General features: G+C 37.2%; 1 protein-coding gene across 1 annotated transcript in view; it reads left to right on the top strand.

Annotated features, from left to right (window-relative positions):
- The window catches only part of angpt1 (angiopoietin 1), a 54,899-nt gene that overhangs the window by 26,658 nt on the left and 3,753 nt on the right, over nt 1–24,488 (top strand). Inside the window, exons 5-8 of the mRNA XM_016281271.1 lie at nt 2,721–2,848; nt 4,513–4,614; nt 8,323–8,489; nt 23,095–23,225. Of these exons, the coding sequence (XP_016136757.1) occupies nt 2,721–2,848; nt 4,513–4,614; nt 8,323–8,489; nt 23,095–23,225 (528 nt within the window). The remainder of the gene's footprint in view (nt 1–2,720; nt 2,849–4,512; nt 4,615–8,322; nt 8,490–23,094; nt 23,226–24,488) is intronic.

Below are 24,488 nucleotides of genomic sequence, written 5' to 3'. Positions count from 1 at the left end.
CTGTAATCAATCCCTATTTGCTAATTATTATTTACTCACTGGTATCAATCATTTTTGTGATTAGAAGAACAAAATATTATTTTCTGTCTCCAAATTAAGTTCACTAGGGACAGGCTATGACTCATGAAAATATACTGTAAAAAAGGTAATATGTCAGAATATGATTTTGGGGTTTAGGCACACATTATGATTAAGATGGTTTATGGCTTAGGAAATAAAAAATAAAAAAAACTCATTATTGCAGTTCTGCTCACTCAGCTGATGGTCATCATTCTCACGGCCTCTCAGTCCAATTGAAAGAATCAGACTTTATCGTCTCAGATGTTTATATAAAGATGTAGTGCAGTAGTTTGAGTTTTCGTTTCGCCAGCACACCGCACTGGGATTTTGAGTTCTTGCTTATTTTAAACTTTATTTTGTGTCTGCGAGCGTGTGGAGAATCCTGATTTATCAAATCACTCTACTTGGATGTTCTTTTCACATCAACTTGTTCCAAACAAAAGTCCCAACTGAACCACCAAGAATTCAAATGTAAATAAATAATGTGATTATAATTTTATGAGCCAGGACGCAAGCTGTTTAATAGCTCAATTTACCATAGTTTAGCTAAGAGTTACATGTAAAGTTGTTCCTGGGCATTCAGACGTGATCAGAAGTCCATGTTTTGCAAAGATCCAAGTAGTTTGTGCCATTAGCTAGGACCAAACTCCAAATTCAACATAAGAGAAACCCTAAGCATTTTAAAATATTTCATAACTCTCTACAACAACTTGGATTAATCATGATCATTTTTTATTTGAATGTGCAATAATTTTCATAATGATATGCATTTTTTATTTCATTTCATTTTATTTTATTTTATCTTATCCAGAGCGACTTACATTGCATTCAAGGTACACATTTTATTGTAGATTTTAGTTTTTGCTTTTCCTGGAAATCCGATCAATGACTTTGGCATTGCTAGCACCATGCTTTATTGCTTATTTTTATTATATTTTATAGTATTTTATTTTTTTTATATTATACATTTTATTTTAATCATACTGTATTACATTTTCCCATACATATTTATTTAAATGTGCAATTATTTTTTTTACATTTTATTTATTTATTTGTTGATACATTTTTCATTATACATTTATTTTTACAGCAATAAATATTAAGATATATTTTCTTTCGTTAACGTCGTGTTTTGTCTTTGCTTGGGTTGAACTTGTCTGTCACTCTGCTCTCCAGTCCTGCCACTTTCAGCTCCTGGCTATAAGCGGTAAATTGCCGTTGTCTGACACAGCTGGGTTTTTGTTGTGTTAGACGCCGCAGTGCGAAGTTCCCCTCTGTCAACCTGTCACAGCAGGAGATCCTTGTCACTGACACTCAATCCTTTACCGAAGCGGCAGGAATAATATCCCTGAATGAAGGGTTGCCCGCCCAAGCCCTCCATCCTGCGACAGGGATCAAAGTTCTGCCTAAACACCCCTGACACGTCTCTCTTAGCAGTGACATCTCCTCTTCTTAAATAGTCCCAACAGAAACAACAATAGTGTGAAAACTGAGATGAGGTCTTTAGCCGTGAAAGAAAAAAAAGTAGAGGGGAATCGGAAGGAATTTCCATCTATATAACTAGGACACGGTGGGTAAATATAAACCACTTGTTATAACAGGAACTTGAAATTTATAGCTTGTAGTATTTTGTCCGCAGACTCTTGCTTGGTTTCAAAATATTGGCGGCGTAATTGTCTGCAGATGGAAAGAGACGCAGCTGTTGGCTTGCAGAGGTCTGTCAGAGCCGAGCTGCTCCTCTCTGAGAGCCGGAGATCAGCACTTTGATTAAAAGCCTTTCACACTTAGAAATATGTCAGTCACTGGAAGAAGATCATGTTGATAATGCAAGCGAACTTGGAAGTCCTTGCTGTCCTTTGTAATTTCAAAATAATTCTAACCAGATTTGAAATCCTGCATGAAAACCGATACAATATTTTGAATTTGCCGTGACTCTGTGTATTATTTATTCCATTAACTCAGGATGTGATTTATTCCACAGCGTGCAATATTTTTCAACATTATTAGTTCTGATATTGTACAGCAGTGTCATTTTCTGCTCTGCTTACATATTTTGAACTGTTTTAATGGGTTTGTAACATGAAACAGATATTAAGTGCGGACAGCTTTATACACATCCCTCCATGTAGGCCTGCTGACAGAAGCTAAAGAAATAAATACTGTATATTCATTGTCAATCAAAATTATGCATTTGTTAATAATCCTCTTCTATACATATATACGTACAGGATTCCTTTTTAGGAGCTGTTTCTGGTCCAGCTCCAGAACATTCCACCTTAAACCCTCTTTTATTAAATTCAAGGAGGTTGATGTAAATTATTTCGGATTAAACTGTCGCACAGCTCAGTGGGTCTCTCGACAAATAGCTGTCACCTGGCAGGATTTGAGAGGTTTGTTAAAATATCATTAGGCTGTTTGTCTGCAGTATTGCTGTCTTGTTGAAAAGGAAGTCACGGTGTTGACATGTTCTGTTAGGCCGAATATGAGGCTCGCTCATGCTGAGTGAGAGAGTGAGTGGAAATTGTTTTATTTGTTCAATGCATCAGGGCAGATCCACAGACGTTTTCTGATGTACATGTACCAATATAAACAGCTCCATTTATTATTTCTCTGATCGTTTATGTTTGCTATTTCTAACATGGTTTTCTTTGTGTATTTAGTGGTGCCAAACAGCACAAAGCAAGCTGACGAGGAGAGGAAGTTCCATGACTGTGCCGACCTCTACCAAGCGGGATTCCAGAAAAATGGAGTTTACACCATCAACATTAGCCCACAAGAGACTAAAAAGGTAGGAATTCTGTTTTCAGATCAGCTATGCTGGAATAATATAATATCAAGAGGTAAACATAATGGCACAACTTTCAGGATCGAGATTTTACAGTGGTCGTAAAGTGGTGACCCAAATGATAAAATTATACTTTGAAGTCCTCTACTGTTAAAATTGTCTTTGGTACAGAAAAGACAACACAGAAGTCACATAAAAATCATACCTGCATAATATCAAGAAGACCACAAAATTTTGCACAAGATCACAAACAGCTAAAAACAATTTTTTTTTTTTTTTTTTTTTTTTTTTTTTTTTTTTTTTTATTTTATTAGTATTTATTAATAATTTCATCATTTTTATTCTAATTAAATTTAGAAAAATGTTAAATATATATTTCAAGACAAGATATTCTAAGTCTTAACGCTTAACCCAAAAATTTTAACAAAAAACAAAAAAACAAAAAAAAATTTTTTTTTTTTTTTTTTTTTTTTTTTTTTTGATGTGATGTGGTATTCCCATTGCATGTTGATCTGACTAGTCAATTAGTTCTAACATTACTGTCGACTAAGAATGAAGTTTACATATAAGCCAAATACACATCCTGCTTCCATCCACAGATTTTTATGCGAGTTTTGAGATATTGTATTAAAAAGACCAAGAGTCAACACCAAGATGCAAAAGAAAAGAAAAAAGATCACAAACAGTTAAAGAAATCTTTCTTTGATTTGATGTATTTTTTATTTGTATTTTATTTTTTGCACTTTGAATTTGTTTTACAGCTTATTTCATTTTAAATAGAAGTGAAAGTAATTACAACATTAGCTGTATTTGTTTGTTTTACAGTTTTTTTATTTAAATTTGTTCTTAATTATCATTTTCATTTAGCATTGTTTTCCTGCTATCAGAACAGACCTACAGCCCATTCTTGATCAATTGACTGCCAAATTGAGAACTACATATTTCTGTATATCACAAAGAAGCATGTAGAGGTTATTAAAAGGTTCACCCCCAAATTGTCCCAAAACTGTATGACTGTGTCTTTTTTTCTGTGGTCTGTGGAACATAAAAGAGGATTTTTTTGGAGGGGGGAACTGTTTGGTTTCAGGCAAGGGTGTATTGTATGCGGTTTTGTCAAGTAGCCTAAAATGTGCTAGTGTACATGTGTTAACATATAAATTTACTAATTTTTTTCTGGTCAGAATTACTATTTAATATGATTGAATCAAACTGACTATTATGTGGACACTAACAAAAGTAATTTTTTAAGGGTGAGGTGAGGTAGAAGTGCACATTTTACAGCGTGAATGTGTGTGAAAAAGGCTGCATCCGTGAATGTACATATCGGTCCCTGAATATCTGGTTTTGGTGTTGCTCCAGCCACCGATACTGGATTAATTGCAACCAGGTTGGTCTGTGTGTTCAGCTGGGTGTGTGTGAGGTGACGCCATGGCTTTCTATCCACTGTGCTAGATTACAGCCAGGTGTCCCTGAGCGCCACAGCTTTGATCTCAGGCCTGCTACTCGACCTCTCCACTAATCACTGTTTGGAGAAGTCACTAAGCTAATGGGGGTATCTGTTGTTGTTATAAGGATATACAGATCCATAAGGTCAAGATAAATGGTTTGTGGTATTTCTGTCCTTGTATATTTGTATGTGTGTGATGTGCAAGTCTGTCTCCAAACAGGTGTACTGTAACATGGAGTCTGCGGGCGGAGGCTGGACTGTAATCCAAAGACGTGAAGATGGTAGCGTGGACTTCCAGAGAACATGGAAAGAATATAAAATGGTAAGTAGCCATATTCCTTCCCACTAACCTCTGTTTCACTCGCTCTGTAACGGTGGACATGATCTTCATCTTTCTCATTTAAGCAACGCATATGGGTGATATATCTTCTCTGTTCATCTGTTTTTGATTTAGACTAAAAAGAGTGAAGGATAACCGTGACACCCTATAGAGTAGGAAACAGATGAGTCAAATGAGATAATGGGATTCTCCCTGTGCTTAGGAATGATAGTTTGCATGTAGTCAGTGTTATTCTTTATTGGAAAAAAATAAACAGTATAAATACAAAAGTCATAGCGAAACTGGGACATCAGTGCTGGCTTTGTTGTTGCTGCAACAGGTCAAAACGTAACAATTGTTATGAATATTAAATCACTCAATCATACTTTGAGACATTATTTGTAATAATGTGATGTGGTATTCCATTGAATGCTGACTAGTCGATTAGTTCTAACACTACTGTCGACTGAGAAGAAAGTTTACATATAGGCCAATTACACATCTTGCTTTCTTCCACAGATTTTTATTTGAGTTTTGAGATATTGCATTAAAAAGTACAGGGAAACACCAAGATGCAAAAAACAAAAATTACATGCAACATACAAATATACATGCAGTGTACATGTTTTTTTTTGTTATTATTATTATTTCTAATATTTTAATATTTTGATATAGTTATAATCTAGGTAGTTTCTTTTTCAATAAAAATACAAGTTAACTGACTAAATAATTCAGTCAGAGAAGAAATGTTGATCTGGTCCAGCATTACATTAAAATAGCTTTTATCTTTATATTTAGCATTTTTATTTGAATTTCATTTTGTATGTACTTTTTCCATTTTATTTGTATTTCTTTAATTTATTTTAGTTGTAGTTTTAGTCATTTTAAGTCAATCATCTAATATTAAATTTTGTTCAGCTTTATTTCAATTAACAAAAATTATTTTGAATAGTTTTAGTTAATAACAGCAAACCTTCTGTGGTCATTCTGAAATGCTCGAGCCAAAGGCTTTAATAAAAATAATGGGCTGTACTATTACCTCCCAGAACTTTCTGACATACTGTCACATCCAGCCATGAGGCATCTTCCACTGATTGCTTGCAAACATAGCGCAAATTAAATTCACAACTTGGATGGAAGCATAGCTGTTGAAGAGATCCAGACTGAGAACTAACGCAGTGTTGGATTTGCCAGAAATGGCAAAGATCAAATATGCCTATTCCGATGATCAAATCTAGGACAAAAAGTTCAAAATATTTGTCTGTGTTGCAGTGTGATGATAATGAATGACAGCTATGTTTTTAAAAAACCATGTCTTTGACCTGGACCTGTTTGAGGTTTAGGGACATAAAATCGGCACTGACTCTCATGAAAGAGTTGGTGCAATTCTCGCTAATGCTTTTATTTGTAGTTTCTTTTTTTCTGGTTTGGATCAAATAAAATATTGGAATAACTCCACCTCTCCTCATTTGAGTATCCACTCCAGCCAGTCACTATCAGCACCATCAAGGTTTTAATTTCTCTTTTCCCAATCAGTTTCCCAAAGGAAGATGGGAGAAACTCTTCATCAGAATGGAATCAGATATTTAGACTATGGAAACAATTGTTCCTAGGTTTTGGCAGTGTTAATCTGACTTTTCTCCATTCCTCTCTACAAGAGAAAGGGTTTTGGACAGGCCACTTTGAATGGCTATTACTGGAATGATACATAGCAACTGAGTGCGTTGTTGAGACACCGATGATGTGTTGTATAGAAAACCACACACCCAAGAGAACTCCCTGTTTTAGGGTATAAAATAACAATTGATCTTCATTTTTCCTCTACATTACTCACATAAGGAATGATGCGGTTTCATGGCGAGAAAGCTTCTCAGGGACGATCCCAGGCTTCCCAGGGGAAACCCAATCAGAACAGAACAAGCACCCCTGGACAACATAAACAGATACAGGTTATGGAAAAACAGCCATTAGGTATCAGGCATATTACAAGGATTTTTGGAGAACAGACCCTCTTTACCCTCACAGGAGTGCTACAGGCAAAATGAAATACTCATGTTTACTGCACTGTTACTCTTGCTCATCAATAACCTGCTCCCATGGGCCAGCAATTAATAAGTGAGAAGAAGGTTTCAGTCAGTCTGTAACGCAATATGAGTGATATCATCATCACTTTGCCTGTAGCACGGTTCATTTTGGTTGCAGATAAACTCATATAGGCGCTGTTTAATTATTTAACCCTGTGATACAGTATAGCCATATGGCAACATTATTTACTTTCATTTCTTACTTGTTTCTCATCCAATAATATGACCTTTGATTTTCCTTTTCAAAACTCCCTTTACAGTGGAGTTCTCTGCTGCAGTTCTCCACAAATTTGTCTGTTAATAAATTTCACTGTTTCTTCTACATCATGACATAGTTTTACAAAAAATATTGATGTTTACATATGACAATGCTTTATTGTAATGGAAAAATGGCTGTGTTCCATTTACTCCTTGAGAATGTTTATAGATGCTGGCATCGATTATATTACATTTATTAATTTATTTGGAAGCACTTTCCATAATACAATTGCATTTATGCATAAATGACACAATTATGATTTGCATTTCTTCTTTTCAGACAAAAATAAATACAGCAATGTTTTATGGAAAAGGCAAAACGTGTGTTGGCTGTACCAAATTGCAACAATGAGAAACTCTTGTTGGAAAGAGCTATTTATTGCTTTTATGAAAAACATTGAAATAACTTTTCAGTTCAGAATTACACAAATAAATCCGTTAATTCAAGAAATAAAGAAATGTCATTTTAATTCAAGGACATTTTTTAACACCATTTTCCACTGTGTCAATGTTATTCATTTACTTATACATCTTTTGTAATTATATATATTTCTTATTTACATACAGAACACAATTTGTACCATACAGGGTTAAAATAATACATGATGGTATGCGTATATGTTAAAATCCATCCAGCACTCGTGATTTCCATTGCCCTCATTGGAAATTTTCTCATTTGCTAGAAGCAGGGAAAGGTACACTAATTACAGATGTTGCCTATTAAAGATTTGTATTCGTACTTGGATATGGTTCTGTTACGCTGCACTGTAATTATTACTGTCGCTAGCACCTGCACTGCATTATGGCATGTTTCAGAAGCCTTTCTGCAGCTGTTTAGAGCTGAATGGATCGATTACAGACATGGAAACTCGTACAAAATATATTTTGGAAGCAAAAGCATGACTGTTAAATTATTATTATTTTTTTTGGTCATGTGTGTTTGTGTCCATAGAAATGACATGAGACAACATGCTGCTTCTCATCTAAGTCATGTCATGCACTACATGTTTAATCAGATACTATACAGTTCTGCATTTCTCATTGGCATTACAGAAAAAATTGTATATTAGTGCTGTGAATGGCATGCCATAATGTAGTGTTTTCTCAGTCTTTCCAGATCTGATGCAACCGTTAAACATTTAGGCTCAGAAACGGACCAGTGGTTATTGATACCTTCATGTGTCAAAATTTTATAAAAATCTGTAATTATTATCTCAAGAAAATGATGAATTGTGGAATTCCGTCCCTGTGTTGAATCTGTTAAGCTTGAAATATCTTGGACAGGATTTTCTTTCCCACTGCCTTATCCAAGGCCTCCCGTGACCCAAGTCGATACTTAAACTGACCCGGATTCCACCCTCTTTTCTAGGGCTTTGGGAGCGTGTCGGCCGAACACTGGCTGGGAAATGAGTTTGTGCACATTCTGACCAATCAGAAGCAGTATGCCCTCCGTGTGGAGCTGACCGACTGGGACGGACACCAGGCCTTCTCTCAGTATGACAGTTTCCACATCGACAGTGAAAAACACAATTACAGGTACTTTCTGCTTTTTTAAGTGAATGCTGCTCATTATTTTAATGCAATAGGCTGGAAAAAGATATTGCTCAACAGCTCATTAATCACTGATTCAAACAGTTCAGAAAGTTATAAGGGTTTATATAAAAGACCTTTTATTTTAGGTTTTTATATGCTGAACCGTTCTTCTAACATTTGGGTTCGGTACAATTTTTAAACGTTTTTCGAAGAAGCCTTTTATGCTTACAAAGGCGGCATTTGTTTGATTGAAAATACAGCAAAAAAGTAATATTGTGAAGTATTATTACAATTTAAAATAGCTGATATTTATTTTGAAATATTTTAAAGTACAATTTATTCCTGTGATGACAAAGCTGAATTTTCAGCAGCCATTACTCCAGTCTTTAGTGTCACATAATCCTTCATAAATAAATAGTAAAAGAAATAAAGAAACAAAATGCTTATAGGTATATGTTTATATATGAAATGTATATGAACCATTCTGTTATATTTAGTTTGTGGGAACATCACGGGTAAGATGAAAGTGTTGTTATTCTTAAAGCCTGATGATAAGTTCCTGCGTTCATTCATAGTTTTACTCTCTCTGGGATCTTTAAATGCTATTCATGGGTGAAGCTATGGGGAGGAATAAAGCTATTTGTTTTAATTCCATCTGGGGTTGAATTAGGGTTGTCACGCGAAACACTTCCCCTTTTTTAGCCCTGTTAACCACTAAGATTTCTTATTTTAAAATGCAAAAAAAAAGAAAGTCAAACACAGTTTGTGTTCTTTGCACTTGTATCTCATGCACAGGTAGGTGAACACATACGAGCTCTCAACTTCAAATTATTTGGATCTTAGCTCGGCTGTGGTCCGTGGTGTCCTGCACACTTGGCTGGCCCATAGTGGCCTGTGCTGGTAAAGAGTTTCAGGAATCTAATCAGCATTCTCATCTCTAAAAATAGATTTGTTCTCTCAAACTGTTATGCTATGGTAATCACACACTGCCTCTTGAGAATACTGGCTGAAACAAACTCTTTCTTTGGCCCAACACAAAGTGTGCAAGAGGTTGCCATCTCTGGCAATTCAGATTAGACCTTCAGATTCTGACCTGACAACCTTTTTAGTTTGTGTATATAAAAAGCACAACCGGTAGATGTAGTATGCAGATAGGCCTGTCTAGTATGTTTACTTTTTAAAACCCAGCAGCGTCAGCAAAATGTTTACAGCCTGTTTTTTGGAAGTTTTATGCTGTTCCAGTGTAGTTTGTGCTCTCAAGTGCTGGTTTAGTCAGCTGTAGTCTATAGGAAAGGTGAGCTATAAGGTAGTTACAGGCATAGCTCACCCAAAAACAAAATTTGTCATCATTTACTTGCCCTCATGTCTTTCCAAACCTGTGTGTTCCACAAAAGAAAGAAACTCATACAATTCTGGAATGACATGAGGAAGAGTAAAAATTATTTTTTTTATTTTGGGGTGAAATATCCCTTTAAGAAGTATGGCGGTAACACCAGCATTTCAGAATTCAGTTGGGCTTAATGCATGCACACATACTGTGCATATGCACACACACATAATCTATGGCACATAAAAGCACTTTAAAATTCCACAAGCGTGTGCATGAATCTACAATGGATAATTTAGAACTTAACATATTACGATGCATAAGCATTTCTATTTGTCCGAACCAACGTGGAGACTTTCCAGTCAGGAAATATTTGTCTGACTGCCAGCCACTTGCATTCGCTTAAATTTAAAGCTAGTTTACAAAAGAGTTGGTATTAGAACAGCAGTAATTGCATACAGAAATAATGGAGCATAATCCCATAACCTAAATCATGACTAACTGGCAAGCTTATTACATTTTTTTCAATACTAATGATTTCCAAACTACATACAGGGTAAAGGTTGAAGTGAGCAAATAGCACTTGGCTGAATGTATACCATGCCAGAACAATAAATTTCAAATAATGACCATCTCCTTTTTTTTTTTCTTGACATAACCAAGTTTCTGCAAAGGTCCGAGGCAATAATTTTGGGTATATGAGGGGAGTGAGAAGTGTGATCCTACAAATCAGTCAGCGTTATTAGACGGCAATATTACAAATGCATATTAGTTTTGACACTTTAATAATTGAATAGTAAATCTCTAATGTTACATTTAAGTGATGTTTATAAACAAATTTCGGGAGGAGCACGCACAGATAATTAACACGGCCAGTTCATCATTAGTGATTACACCATTTATCCAATCAGCGCAAGAGAAAACTGCTCTAAATAACAAGTACGTCCTACCTTCGTTATTTCTCGACTTTCAGCATTCGGTTTGCTCCTTTTACCACAGACCCAATTTCTTGTCCAACGAAAAGACCTATACTGGGGATTTTTCAGATCCTCGGCCGCAATTTGCCGGCCCCATGATCACTCCTTCTCGCCAGACACGGCCGCCGAGCACCAGGCTTAATCGCGGCCGCTGCTCTACTCGACAAGCCACACGCTCTGGCCAATAGACCATGCAAAGCCCCGAGCTCACCTCACTCGACACTACCATCGTCCCGCACAAGACCCGGCTCTCCTCGAGTGCTGGGTCGCAGCAGCAGCAGGCCTTCAACGAGCCTGGGCCGCGCCCCAGATCTCACCGCAGCAAAGTCTCACTCGCTTCCCGCTGTGGCTCAGCCTTTCACCGCGGCTCTTCCGGCCGCAGCGCCGTACGCAGCCGGGCCTCCAGCTCTCTTAGCGGACGCTAGCTCAAGGCTGCCTCCGCGAACTGCGCAGGCCGTGTTGCAAATTAATTAATTTTCAGGCAGGTTTTCGTGGCTAAAGTTTGTTAAACGACGTTATGACATAAACGGATGTTGATGGCATTTTGTAACCACCAGGCAAACATTTTTTCCCAAAGTTTATCCACACTAAAATGTCTGAAAGTGTTACATTCGCCTTAATGTGCATGTATAAAACCTCACTGAGATGATACAGACGGAACAGACATAATACATTTCATGCAATTCTTCTGGCAGGATCAATTCATTTATGGACAGTGTTGGGGGTAACTCATTACATGCGAGTTACGTAATCAGATTACTTTTTTCAAGTAACTAGTAAAGTAACGCATTACTTTTTTTAAATTACAAGAACATATCGGAGTTACTTTTTCAAAAAAGTAATGCCAGTTACTTTTTCCCATTTATTGACTGACAAGTCTCCTGTCCCCATATTGAGAGAAATCAGGAGTACAGAGGCGTTGTGTGCGCTGTGTGAACATGATGTTACTGTAGTTCTAGACTAAATGTGAATGTGCATTAATTCATCCCACTCACAAAAAACAGATTTAGTATTCATCAAAATGAATTAAAACAGTAAAATGCAAACTCAGAATATGACGCAAACCTGCAATAATTAAATGTTAAATAACACAAATGTATCCAATCCCATTTTATTAACCAATATCTTTGGTGCTGACCTTTGATGATCCAGTTCAACCATACTAATAAGCAAAAATGACTTTAGAGAAACTAACAATTGTGCTTCGTTTTTTTTATTGCTGAAGAGTGTTTCTTCTCCTGTGTTCTACTGTACAGACGTGAATTTACTTTTCCTTCAGCCTGAGGTTTATTCATTACACTTTTTGGTGTGAAAGGGCTTTTACATTTGCTATAAATAGAACTTCTTATATTAAAAACAATCAAGCCCTGCTTATATTTAAAAAGTAATGCAAAAGTAATATAACGCATTACTTTCCATAAAAAGTAACTAAGTAACGTAATTAGTTACTTTTTTTAGGGAGTAACGCAATATTGTAATGCATTACTTTTAAAAGTAGCTTTCCCCAACACTTTAAGGAAATATTTCACCATTTACTGACACGCCCACGGCGCGCTCACTCAGAATTGATCTAAAACGCAACTGCCCTCGTGTTTTGCCGCAGGACAGCAATCGTGAGTAAATTTTCTGCCGTCTTTTTAGGTCTGTAATATGACGAGCGTGCAAAGTAAATATCTTTAGCAACAGTGTGAAAGTGAATAGCTCATAACTGTAAAATTAGCCTTACTAATTTAGTAATAATAAACATGTCTATTGGTACAATGCAGTGTTGCCAGACGTACGATAATTATCGTATTTGTACGATAATTTTTAGCGATGGAAAAATGAAGCTTTGCGAAGCACCGAGGCTTTCCCTCAACTGTATGTAAAAAAGTTTATTACTCGAAGCTTTTCAAGACGGTGCACACTAACGACATCTTGGGGTCAAAAGGTGGAAAAAGCTGCCTTTGCGTCCCAGACGACCCAGCCATTTTTGGACGGTTTCAGATAATAAATGAGTTTGTGCTATGAAAACCTGTATAAAGCAAAGAAAATATGAAGTCTATATAAATAAGTCTTCACGTCAGTCATTGTATTACACAATATGAATACATGAGTGTGAATAAATTTGTGGAAAATAGGCAAGGCTGTAGGCATATATAGGCTATGATCAAAATAACCGAAGATTATCATAGAATGGTCAGTTAAAGTGTCTGAACCAGGAATTAATACAAAATGAACATGCACAAAACTACACATGCAAATATTTATTTGTATTATGATTTATTCTTTTCAAAGTGAGTGACACCTGAAACTGCAAGTGGTTCGCGTTATTTGAATCAGAATACGAAGCAGTCACATGGGTGTGTGCGAAAACGAAGCTACGGACATCACATATCACGTGGTTTTGGCAAAATTAATCAAGCTCCGATACAGTGCTTCACTGTGAGATGTTTCCTTTTTTTGATACATGCTTCGAAGCCTCGGTGTCGAACGTCACATCACTAATAATTTTGACACCTGTACCATGTACGATCAATAATGAAAAAATAAATAAAATCCCATAATGTACGATAATTTCATAATTTTATGACAATTCAAATGATGGTAGTTGTAGTCTTAGGGCTTCTATATTCGTGCACGAAATCGACTCTTTACAGACACTCTAAATGAGCTCATGCACACCTCAGAGTGTGTTAAGAATGCATGAGGGTGCCTTGCTTTAAAGCCAACGTGCACTATGTTTGCTGTCCATGATGGCAAGAACCCCCTCAACATCTGGCAACACACAGGCTTCCGATGACAGCGGCTCAGATGTGGAGTTAACAGCTGAAGTCTGTCTACACTGGATGTGACAAAGTGAGTGTTAAAAATCATTTTAATACGTCATAAATGGAACGAAGCATTAGTTTCCTGTCGGGATGTGTCGGGATGTGTCGTGTCGTGTCGCATCCAGTGCAAACAGTCACTGATTATAATAGTTTCTATAGTATTTCGTCGCACTGCTCGTGTCCAATGTAAACACGGTACGCCTAGTTATCTATTTGTGGTAATTTGCAGGTCGTGTCAAAAAGTTGTTGGTTTAGGTAAATAGCTGTATTCTGTACGTTTGACTCGCGTACGATAATTTTCTTCCAAATACGATAATTTTGAGCTTCTGGTACGATACTTGGACATTTCCAATCTGGCAACACTGGTACAATGTGTCACATGACTAAACATGCGTCATCGTTTTCAAAGTCCATACTAAAACGTGAAAACAGCATTTTCAAATGTATCCGCTCTGGAAAGCATTTTAAAAGCTCTGTTTTCCTGGACTCCTTGTTTTAGTGTGGATGGAAGGCCAAAACGAGAGGAAAAGATGTGTTTTCAACGGAAACGTATTAATGTGGACAAGGCTTGAGGAGTTGCCAAATCTAGCAACAAATTGACTGCAACTCAAACTAAGTCTGCAACACTGCAGGCTACCCAGGCATTTCAGCTTGTCCTGCTAAATGTCACTAACCCTTCCACTTTCTCGTGGCCTACAGCTATAGCAGCCGAAGCAAGCGCAAAGCTGCTTCCGCTTGCAACACAGGCCCTCACATCTCAGTATTTCCGTCCTGTGACTTTTAACCCCCTTTATTTCCTTTCAGTGGCCTCCAGCTCCCGTAGCAGACGCTAGCGTGAGGCTACCTCCACTAGCAGTGCAGGCTACACAGACTCTTCATGACGTCACAACCCCACCCCCTTCCCATGGCCTACAGCTACGACAGCTGAAGCAAATGTGAGGCTACCTCCATTTGTAACACAGGCCCACATCTCTTCCGCTCCCTCATGCTACTAATAACCATTTTTCTGTTCAGCGGCCTCCAAATCCCGTAGCAGATGCTAGCGTGAGCACGCCTCCGATAGTGGTGCAGACCCATCCACAGCCCATTCCTTACCCCACTCCCAACCCCCTCCCCTACCCATGGCCTACAGCCCCATCGTCCAACCCTAGCGTGAGGCTGCCTCTGCTAATGGCGCAGTCCCCGACGCCCACCATTCCCCCTCTCTTCCCCTCCTTTTCTTCCGCTCCCGGAGCCGTCCCAAGCGTGAGCATGACTCCGCTAATGGCGCAGGCCCCGACGCCCACCATTCCCCCTCACTTTCCCCCTCTTTCTTCAGCTATAGCTACTGGAGCCGTCCCAAGCGTGAGCATGCCTTTTCCATATTTCCCCACTGCCGCAGCAGTGTCTGCTCCCGCAGGAGCCCCTTTCTCTCTTTCCCACTGCCACAGCAGTGTCTGCTCCCGCAGGAGCCTTTTCTGTATTTCCCTATTGCCGCAGCAGTAGCCACTCCCGCAGGAGCCTCATCTGTATTTGTCTACTGCCGCAGCAGTGTCCGCTCCCGCAGGAGGCTCATCTGTATTTCTCTACTGCCGCAGCAGTAGCCACTCCCACAGGAGCCTCATCTGTATTTCTCTACTGCCGCAGCAGTGTCTGCTCCCGCAGGAGCCTTTATCTGTATTTCCCCACTGCCGCAGCAGTGTCTGCTCCCGCAGGAGCCTTTATCTGTATTTCCACACTGCCACAGCAGTGTCTGCTCCTGCAGGAGCCTATCTGTATTTCCCCACTGCCGCAGCAGTGACCGCTCCCACAGGAGCCCCTATCTGTATTTTCCCACTGCCGCAGCAGTGTCTGCTCCCGCAGGAGCCTTTACTATATTTCCCCACGTTTGGTGTAATTATGTTTTAATTACATTCTTTTTGAAAGAAAGTATTACTTTTATTCAGTGCCTGCTCCCACAGGAGCCTTTTCTATCTTTCTCTACTGCCGCGATAGTCGAGTCTCCCGCAGGAGCCTTTAGCTTTGTCTTTCAGCACTGAACACTTCCACAGAAACCAAATTCTCTTCCTAGATACTGCCACAATAAACGTATACCAAAGGACGTCCAGCACCCCTCTAACATTAAGCCTTGCTTTTTGGGGGGTCGTAAATGCACGTATCTGGCTGCTGTCCTGTTTTAATTACTTTTGGGGGAGCGCTTTTTGGCCGGGCTGGACACCGAGCTCGGACCCCTCTCCCCGGACAGCACGCCAAATACGCATAACCTTTATTTAATTACATGTAAGTGTGAACTTGTGAAACTGAGATCATTTTTATTCTTTAGTCAAAGTCAGTAACTTTTTATGTTATTCTGATAATATTCTTTATACAGTATATGCACACTACCAATGAAAAGTTTGGTGTAATTATGTTTTAATTACATTCTTTTTGAAAGAAAGTATTACTTTTATTCAGCAAGGATGCTTAAAATTAATCAAAAGTAACAGTAAAGAAATTATATTTCTATCTAATTTTAAATCACATTTTAAGATATTAAATATTTAACACATGTTTTACGTGTTGTAATTCAGGTTGGTGTTTCTTGTGTGTGTGTGTATTTTTAACCTTGTGCTACAACATGGATTTAAGTCAAGAATATTTCAGCAAAAATTCAAGTGTAGACTGAGATATACTCTAGTGTAAACACTAAAACAAGATGAAAATCAGACTTTGGCATGGAAAAAATAACCTTTCCAATTAAATTTTTTCCAGGTCTTGTGCATTCTTTTGGCAAACCTCAAGTATAGTTATCTACCGCTATCACAAAGTAATGTTATATGCCTCGGTGGAGCTAACTGACCACAGCTCTGCCCTATGCAGACTTTTTAGGCTTATGCAGTGGAAACTTCAACTGGTTTCAGGAGCACTGAATAGGCAGACCATGACAGCAATTGTGAAAATAATCAATGCCTGTGACACTACACTGACTTTTGACATGGGTGGACCACAGGGTCACTGTCTCAGTCTCACAATTTAGTTTTGACTGGTGAACAATGGACAGCATTTGATTTACTAGGGATTTTACAATAATTGGTTTACATCGGCCACAATGGAAGTGCATGTCAGCTGCGGTGGATCTGGCAAAACAGTGCATCCATTCAATATAATTGACAATCATTGTGATATATCTGCAGTGACAACATTGGAAAATATCACACATACAGTATATATATATATATATATATATATATATATATATATATATATATACAGTGGGTACAGAAAGTATACACACCCAAAGGGACTGAATACTTAGGACTATGTGATATTTCAGTTTTTCTTTTTTAATAAATCTGCAAAAATGTCAACAATTCTGTGTTTTTCTGTCAATATGGGGTGCTGTGTGTACATTAATGAGGAAAAAAAATGAACTTAAATGATTTTAGCAAATGGCTGCAATATAACAAAGAGTGAAAAATTTAAGGGGGTCTGAATACTTTCCGTACCCACTGTATATGGACCTCCAGGTATTATAGACCTATGTATATGGTTTAAACTGTCAGACTGCTGCATCTTTGTGCAAAAGTGCTAAATATTTTTTCTTCACTATTATGTAATTTTCTCCATCCTGTAATACAGAAAATTGTGTATTTTAAAACTGCATAACTTGAGGAAGAAAAATTATAAAAAAATATAGCATGACAAAAAGGAGAGAGGAAACTGACATGAAGAAAAATACCTATTACACCATTTATGTCATGTATAAAATTTCTTGACAATTTTGAGAGCGCTGTTGCAGATGCTGCTGATAAACACCAGCTCTTATTACAGTCATGTTTACACAACTTATGAATTCTGAAGCTCCTTAATTTCGGGGAGTGTAACAATCAGCAAAATGGATCTTGAGCGTAATTGCTTCAAAAGATCAATGCTGGACTAATGTTAGCTTGGCACCTATACAGTGCTCTACATCACTAAATTGAATGTGATCATAAATTACGTTCCCAATCTCCAGCCGAGCAGAAGCATTTTATTCAGCTATTTTAATAAGCCATGTAAGGAAGAGTTGAAAAATGATATCTAGCAATAATTCAGAATGAATTATATATATATTTGTTTCATAATGTGGAAGTTTTACAGCAGCCGGTTTGAGTTTTTTTAATTGTATGAGTGTTGTGTGAGCTGGAATTGGGGAGAGCCCAGTGTTTTGTTTCTATGGTGAACCTACACAAGGAAAGTTATGGAGGGTAGGGGTCAGTATCTGGGAGTCTCTGAAGGGACCTGACAGTGCTGCTGCAACCTTGTTTTCCCATTGGGATGGGGTCATGCCGGGGGGTCAGTCTTGTTCATATTGCCTGGCTGAATGCCACTGACCCAGCGCCAATGCCCACAGCACTGACAGACACCCAGACTCCGCCTGTGTTTACATGGCTGCTTTGTATATTGATTGAGTAGAGTGTGTATATCCCTGCTGAGAAGACCTGCTTAAATCAGCTCTGTCCAGGCTGATTTGTGCCAGCAGAGCCACAGTGTTTTCACATGGAGCTGATTCACCAAGCAAGTCTTGCTGGTTAACCTACAGTAGTTTAAAAGTTTGGTGGGGAAACTAGCATTCCAGTGTCCCATGCTGGGAACCAGCATCCAGAACAAAACATATGCTGATGACCATGATGATCTTTTTGCATGAGCGTGTGTTTGTGTGGGCATTCTTAGTAAAATATGCATTAAGCTTTAAATTAGGAGAGAGGATGAGGTACAAAATAATTGAGGGGGAAAAATCAGTAGAAAAGGTGAACAGCAGTTAAAAGCCAAAATAAACTCACTGGAACTTCAGCATTTTTATATTTTATTGCTCACAATGTACTTGACTTTGTTTTTAAAAACAGTCTTAAAAATAGAAGACCTAATTCTCAATATTGCATAGGCAAATGCAATGAGGGGTTGAAAACAAAAACTTTCTTAGTATTTTTTGTTTGTTTGTTGATTTTAGAGTTTTTGTTTTTATTTGTTATGAGTGGTCTTTAAGTTTTTTGTATGTTTTTGTTCTGTTGTTTTGCATGTTTTGTTTTATGTTGTTTTTGTTTAATTTTGTTTTTGATCAGTGTTTTGTGCCCCCCAATGTGGCATAAAAGCAAAAATGTTTTGTTTTGTTTTGTTTTAAATTAAAGTATCAACTGACCTGGTAAATAAAAATGGCAAGGAAGTTGACTGGACTACTTTGAAACTGAGAAAGCACCTGAAGTAAACATGTTTATTTGTAACCCTGGACCACAAAACCAGTCATAAGTAGCACGGGTATATTTGTAGCAATAGCCAACAATACATTGTATGGGTCAAAATTATTGATTTTTCTTTTATGCCAAAAATCATTAGGATATTAAGGAAAGATCAAGATCATATCAATGATATTTTGTAAATTGCCTACCATAGACGTATCAAAACTTAATTTTTGATAAGTAATATGCATTTATAATTTAAAGGACAACTTTAAAGGCGATTTTCTCAATATTTGGATTTTTTTTTTATATTTGGATTTTTTTTTTGCATCCTCAGATTCCAGAATAGTTCTATCTCGACCAAATATTGTCCTATCCTAACAAATCATACATCAATGGAATGTTGAGCTTAGTTATTCCGATTTCAGATGATGTATAAATCTAAATTTAAAAAAAAATGGACCCTTATGACTGGTTTTGTGGTCCAGGGTCACATTTGATCTTTAAAATAGTGCCATGTGGCTTCAGTAAAGCATGTATACTGTACCTGAAATGTTATAATGTCACAATCCAGTACCAAGAGTGACTTGAGTATATGCACAGACACAAGTGATGTCAAACCGCAAGATATACCTGCTTTTCAGGTCCCAGAAAGACATAATTGTGCTACAGTATATGTTTGTTTTTGAAAGCAGATTAAATTATCTTGATTTAATATCTTCCATCCAGCCAAGTTTTAAATCCACAGATTTTGCAAAGATCACCTCAGCTGTGTCTGGTGTGAATTTTGTATGGAGGTCTTGGCACACACACCCTGAAGGCTGTGAACTCTGCTCTGAAGCATTAAAAGTGTATACTATCAATATCACAAGGTTCTTCCAAAGTGCTGTCAGCAAAAGGGCGCACAGATACATCTCAAAGGTCTCCTTTATTGACAGCCAGTTTTTGTACATTATTTGCTCAATGTTATATCCAGATGAGGTCAAAAAGAAGTAACCGTGAATGATCACTTTCACCTCCTAGATGAAAATGAAATTTTAAGATGTTTTGGGCCAGCAAAAGGGCGCAGTAACTGTCATTAGAGTATATTTAAGACGCTGTATACAGTATTTCATGTTTCCAGAGACATAAATTTCACAGCAACATTACCAAATTAAAGAAATATTATCGCTGCCGGATCGTTGCATGTTTCAGATGGGATGTGTGATGTGGCGCACGGCAGGAGCTAACCGTGGGTTCCTCTCAGGAGTGGGCCTCACATTTATCACACTACACTAAGATGGGTTTTGACATGTCCCACAGCTGCAGAGAGGAAACGATATATAAGGCTTTTTATTTTCAGTCTTTGGCAAGGGGCTCTGACGCATGGACCCCTATGGCATGTGTGACTTATAGCACTCAGGTTTTTGTTTTTCTGCTGCTGTACTGTAAAAGGACTGTGTATTTGCTTCCTGCCTTCTTTTAGTTTGTGTTGCAGAATAATAGTTTAGTCTGATGAACATGATTTCAACTAGGAAAAACACATCCATACATCCTCTTTTACTCAGAATAAACATCACATATCCGGTGAGGAACATTACCAAACTGCCATCATTTCAGATTGGGAAAATAAAATGACCGGACACCAGAACACTTCCCTCGGGGTGCTGTTGTGAAACACCAAATAAATCTCATTCCATTCTCAGTTTTCATCACAGCTTTTCCTAGTAAGGCTTGGACTGATTCAGCAATAGTTCATTGAAGCTGGTGAGAAGGAGGATAAGGAACAATATCCTGTGTTGGCCATGCAGATGTTTGAGCTCAAAACTGAAAAAAAGGCCATAGCATGACATGACATTCGTGGGACAACAGTAACTGAACGCACACGACTTGAGTGTGTTGCCTACTTGAAACTACAGTGACTGGAGATGAGTAGGTGTGCATTTATTCACCTGGTTTTTGTGTGTGAAGGACTTGATCTGAATGCTTTGAACCAGGGTTCTTCAACTGGAACAGTTTTGTAAAGCACTGTTTGATTATCTATCAATAGACTGTTCAAAAGTTTGGGGTCAGTAAGTTTTTTTTTGTAAAGAAATTAATACTTGTATTCAACAAAGATGCATTAAATTGATCAAACATGACAGTAAGGACATTTATAATGATTCAGAAATATTTTTGTTTTATGTAAATGCTGTTATTTTGAACTTTCTATTAATCAAAGAATCCTGAAATGAATCACACTTTATACAAAAATATCAGGTTTGACTACTATTTCATTAATAACTTTAATAATAATAAAAAATGTTTCTTGGTTGCCATTTCAAGAATAAATTGCATGTCAAAATAAAACATTGAAAAAATGTAATAATATTTCACAATATTCCTGTTTTTACTGTGTTTTTGATCAAATAAATGCAGCCTTAGTGAGCATGAGAGACTTCTTTCAAAACATTTTAAAAATCTTGCTGAACCCAAACTTTTGAATGGTAATATAAACTGATTTCTTAAATACTACTTTATTTTTGAGAGAAGTCTTGGTGAGTCTGTGTTTTAATAATAGATATTTAAAAAATATATGTTTCTTGGTTGCCATTTCAAGAATAAATTGCATGTCAAAATAAAACAGAAATCAGTTGTTTGAAAAAAATGTAATAATATTTCACAATATTCCTGTTTTTACTGTGTTTTTGATCAAATAAATGCAGCCTTAGTGAGCATGAGAGACTTCTTTCAAAACATTTTTTAAAAATCTTACTGCATCCAAACTTTTGAAAGATATATGTTAATATTCAATCACTTTTAAATTATAGCGCACAAATCTGATGATTTATGTGCATCACTGCATAAGACAAAAATTGTTTCTGAAAATAACTTTTATATGTTGGCCAGTGTCAGTGTTTTAATGTAAACTTGTCACACTCTTAATGTATATTGAGTATTTAGTATTATAGTATTTAGTCACATTTTTATAATGTTTGTGCATTTTGGACAGGTCTCTCTTGAAATAGTGATTTTAATTTGAATAAAAACAATTAAAAAAAGTAAAAATCAATTTAAATTAATAAAAAAAATATTAAATACGGTGTCTGGCTAAGGTCTATGAAGTAGTGAGCTTGTAAAGTGCAGTTAAATTGTGCAGTTACAAGTCAAATTATGCAGCAACATGTTTTTGTCTGCCGTTAAAATTCTGAGGATGTCCTGGAAGTTTATTTCCTCATAAAAACTGAAACTTGACAAGTTTGACATCTAAATGAAGCATGCAGTCATTCTGAACAAGTGCGATCAGTATTGCATTTGTGTATTATAAAATGGCTGTTAAAATATAGTCTTTAGTGTCAGCGAAGAACAAAATACATTGGTTTGGCATCAAGCATATCCGGAAACCACAAACAACCAGTTCATTTATCTTTGTTTAGAGACCACAACAACGCACTTCATCTTAATGGACATGATGTCACTGAAGAAAGTTTGCAACCGATATTTGATGTGGGTGGCTTTAAAATGATTAGACAGCTTGTTATAAGAGAGTCTATAAGATGGATGATGTGTGTGAGGACCAAAAAATTTAAGAAAAAAATCCCACTTAACAATAAGAACGGCAATCATACACTTGGCCTCTAAAGCCTGTTGTTGCATCACTGGCCTCTTTGGACATCCCTAAAAGGATAACCAAAAAATATTTTCCAAGTTGCTTTCCAAGATTCATCTTAGAAGAGATTTATAAAGCTCAATCTATTGTCTGATCTTATTTGTGGTGATGACTTTCAGGAAATGATTTTGAGGGGCCGAACATGTTTCATTTGGTGTTCCTTTCACTGCTGGAATGCCCATGCAGTATAGTATTTTGGCTTTGAGTATGACACTTTGGATAAAAAAAAAAAACAGTCAGAGGGGTAATAACCCTCAGGTTAAGACCGTGGGCAGAACTATTGGTGACACGATGAAGCAAGATGGGAAAATCATAGGCCACCCTTCAACCACCAAACTCTGGGCATCAGTGCTGCATAAAATTAAGCATTTGAATCCAAGCCTGCATTAAGTGAGGGTTTTGAATTTGCGGTTGAAATCCTCAAGTGTAGATGGCTGGAGTTGAATTACACACTCTGTGTGGTTTCTACGTGTGCTTTGGTGTTTGGATTAAATGGTATGGGGTTTCCTGGCCAATACTATTAAAAACTGATGCTAACAGTAAAGAATGGGTCATGAGTGTGAAGGTAATCTGTATAAATCACTCGTGGATGTTTCTGGCAGTAATTTTTTTTGTCTAAGGCCTCCTTGTTTACAAAGTCTTTCTCTGTGCTCTTATCCCCTCTCTTCTTCTCTGTCCTCCCTCTGTCTCAGGTTGTTCCTGAAGAGCCACAGCGGGACAGCGGGCAGACAGAGCAGTCTGGCGATCCACGGCGCTGACTTCAGCACTAAAGACATGGACAATGACAACTGCACGTGCAAGTGTGCGCTGATGCTCAGCGGGGGTAAGGCAGAAATCCTCTGTTCTAGCTCACTGCTGCTGAATATATTAATCTATTCCAGCATTACAAGCTTGTTCTTGTTCTTGGGATTCACTAGCCTTGATCCTCAAGATGATACTGCCATTGCATGTAGAATAAAAGCTTTTAAATGCATTACAACGGGAAAAGTAGAACATTTACTTTTTTAATGATATGCAGCTAGTGCAGTGAATACTTGGAACATATATAATAAGAATGATTTTAACATTTCTGTTAAAGATTCTTTTTTTTTTAATCTTGTTACATTTACTGTTGCCAAACGATGAAATGACCTAGACCAGATTTTATATTAGGATTTTATATTTATTTTTACAGATTTTATTTTTATATATATTTTTTTATTTTGTGTTTTATGTATGAAAATTAATGATACTTTGAAAACTAGTAACTTGCAGTTCAGAAAGTCAGTTGAGATTGAATCAGTAACCTCTGCAAATGAATCATTCATGTTTAGTTTTTTTTTTATTCACTAAAAATAATCATTAGTCAGTAATCAAAATGTGCTTGCCATGCTGTATTCTTTTGATTCATTAATAAGAACTGGTTCACGAGAGTCATTTGTTTGGAAAGTGAGTTGCACTTGTCACACTGTATATTTTTGATTCACTAAGAAAAAAAGAGTATTTTTTTAAGGAATCTAAATACACTGCGCTAAATGTTTTTCACTGGGGACAGTTTTTCTGTAAAGTGTTCTATTCACATCAGCACAACTTAAGAATATAACCCAATCATGAATCGTTCTGTTTAAAAAAATCAAATAAACTACTTAAAGAGCTGCTATAATGTTACGCTCTGCATACACTCTTGTCCCATTGTGAATTAAGACTTTGTGAAGTGTGCAGACAGTAGGTTCCAGTCTAAACACTGTCTGTGTACACAGCTAACTGCTGCATATAGGACCACCTTATGCTTTCTTTTCGGCAAAAGAACTGCATAAAGCTTTGAGCAAGTAGTAATGAGGTCTTTGTGGACTTTCACATCCTGTGAGGAGTCTACCAGAATGGGCTGAACACCAAGTATCTGTAGGTCTGTATAGGACTCCCACAGTCTCTCCTAGTGGATGCAAACCACAGACAACTTTTACTTTTCATACAGGAAGCTCTCAGGTCTCAAATCACTGTGCATCATTTAATAAAGCAGACATCGAGAGAAATCCTGTCCACCCAAATCTGCCGTCACCTTCTCTGTCCTTGGTGGCCACATGCGAATGAGACCCTGACAGTGATT

The sequence above is a fragment of the Sinocyclocheilus grahami genome, unplaced genomic scaffold, assembly GCF_001515645.1.
Source record: "Sinocyclocheilus grahami isolate Dianchi unplaced genomic scaffold, SAMN03320097.WGS_v1.1 scaffold149.1, whole genome shotgun sequence".
NCBI classification, from domain to species: Eukaryota; Metazoa; Chordata; class Actinopteri; order Cypriniformes; family Cyprinidae; genus Sinocyclocheilus; species Sinocyclocheilus grahami.
Note: the sequence above shows the minus strand (reverse complement) of the source record. Positions and strands in the feature narration are given on the sequence as shown.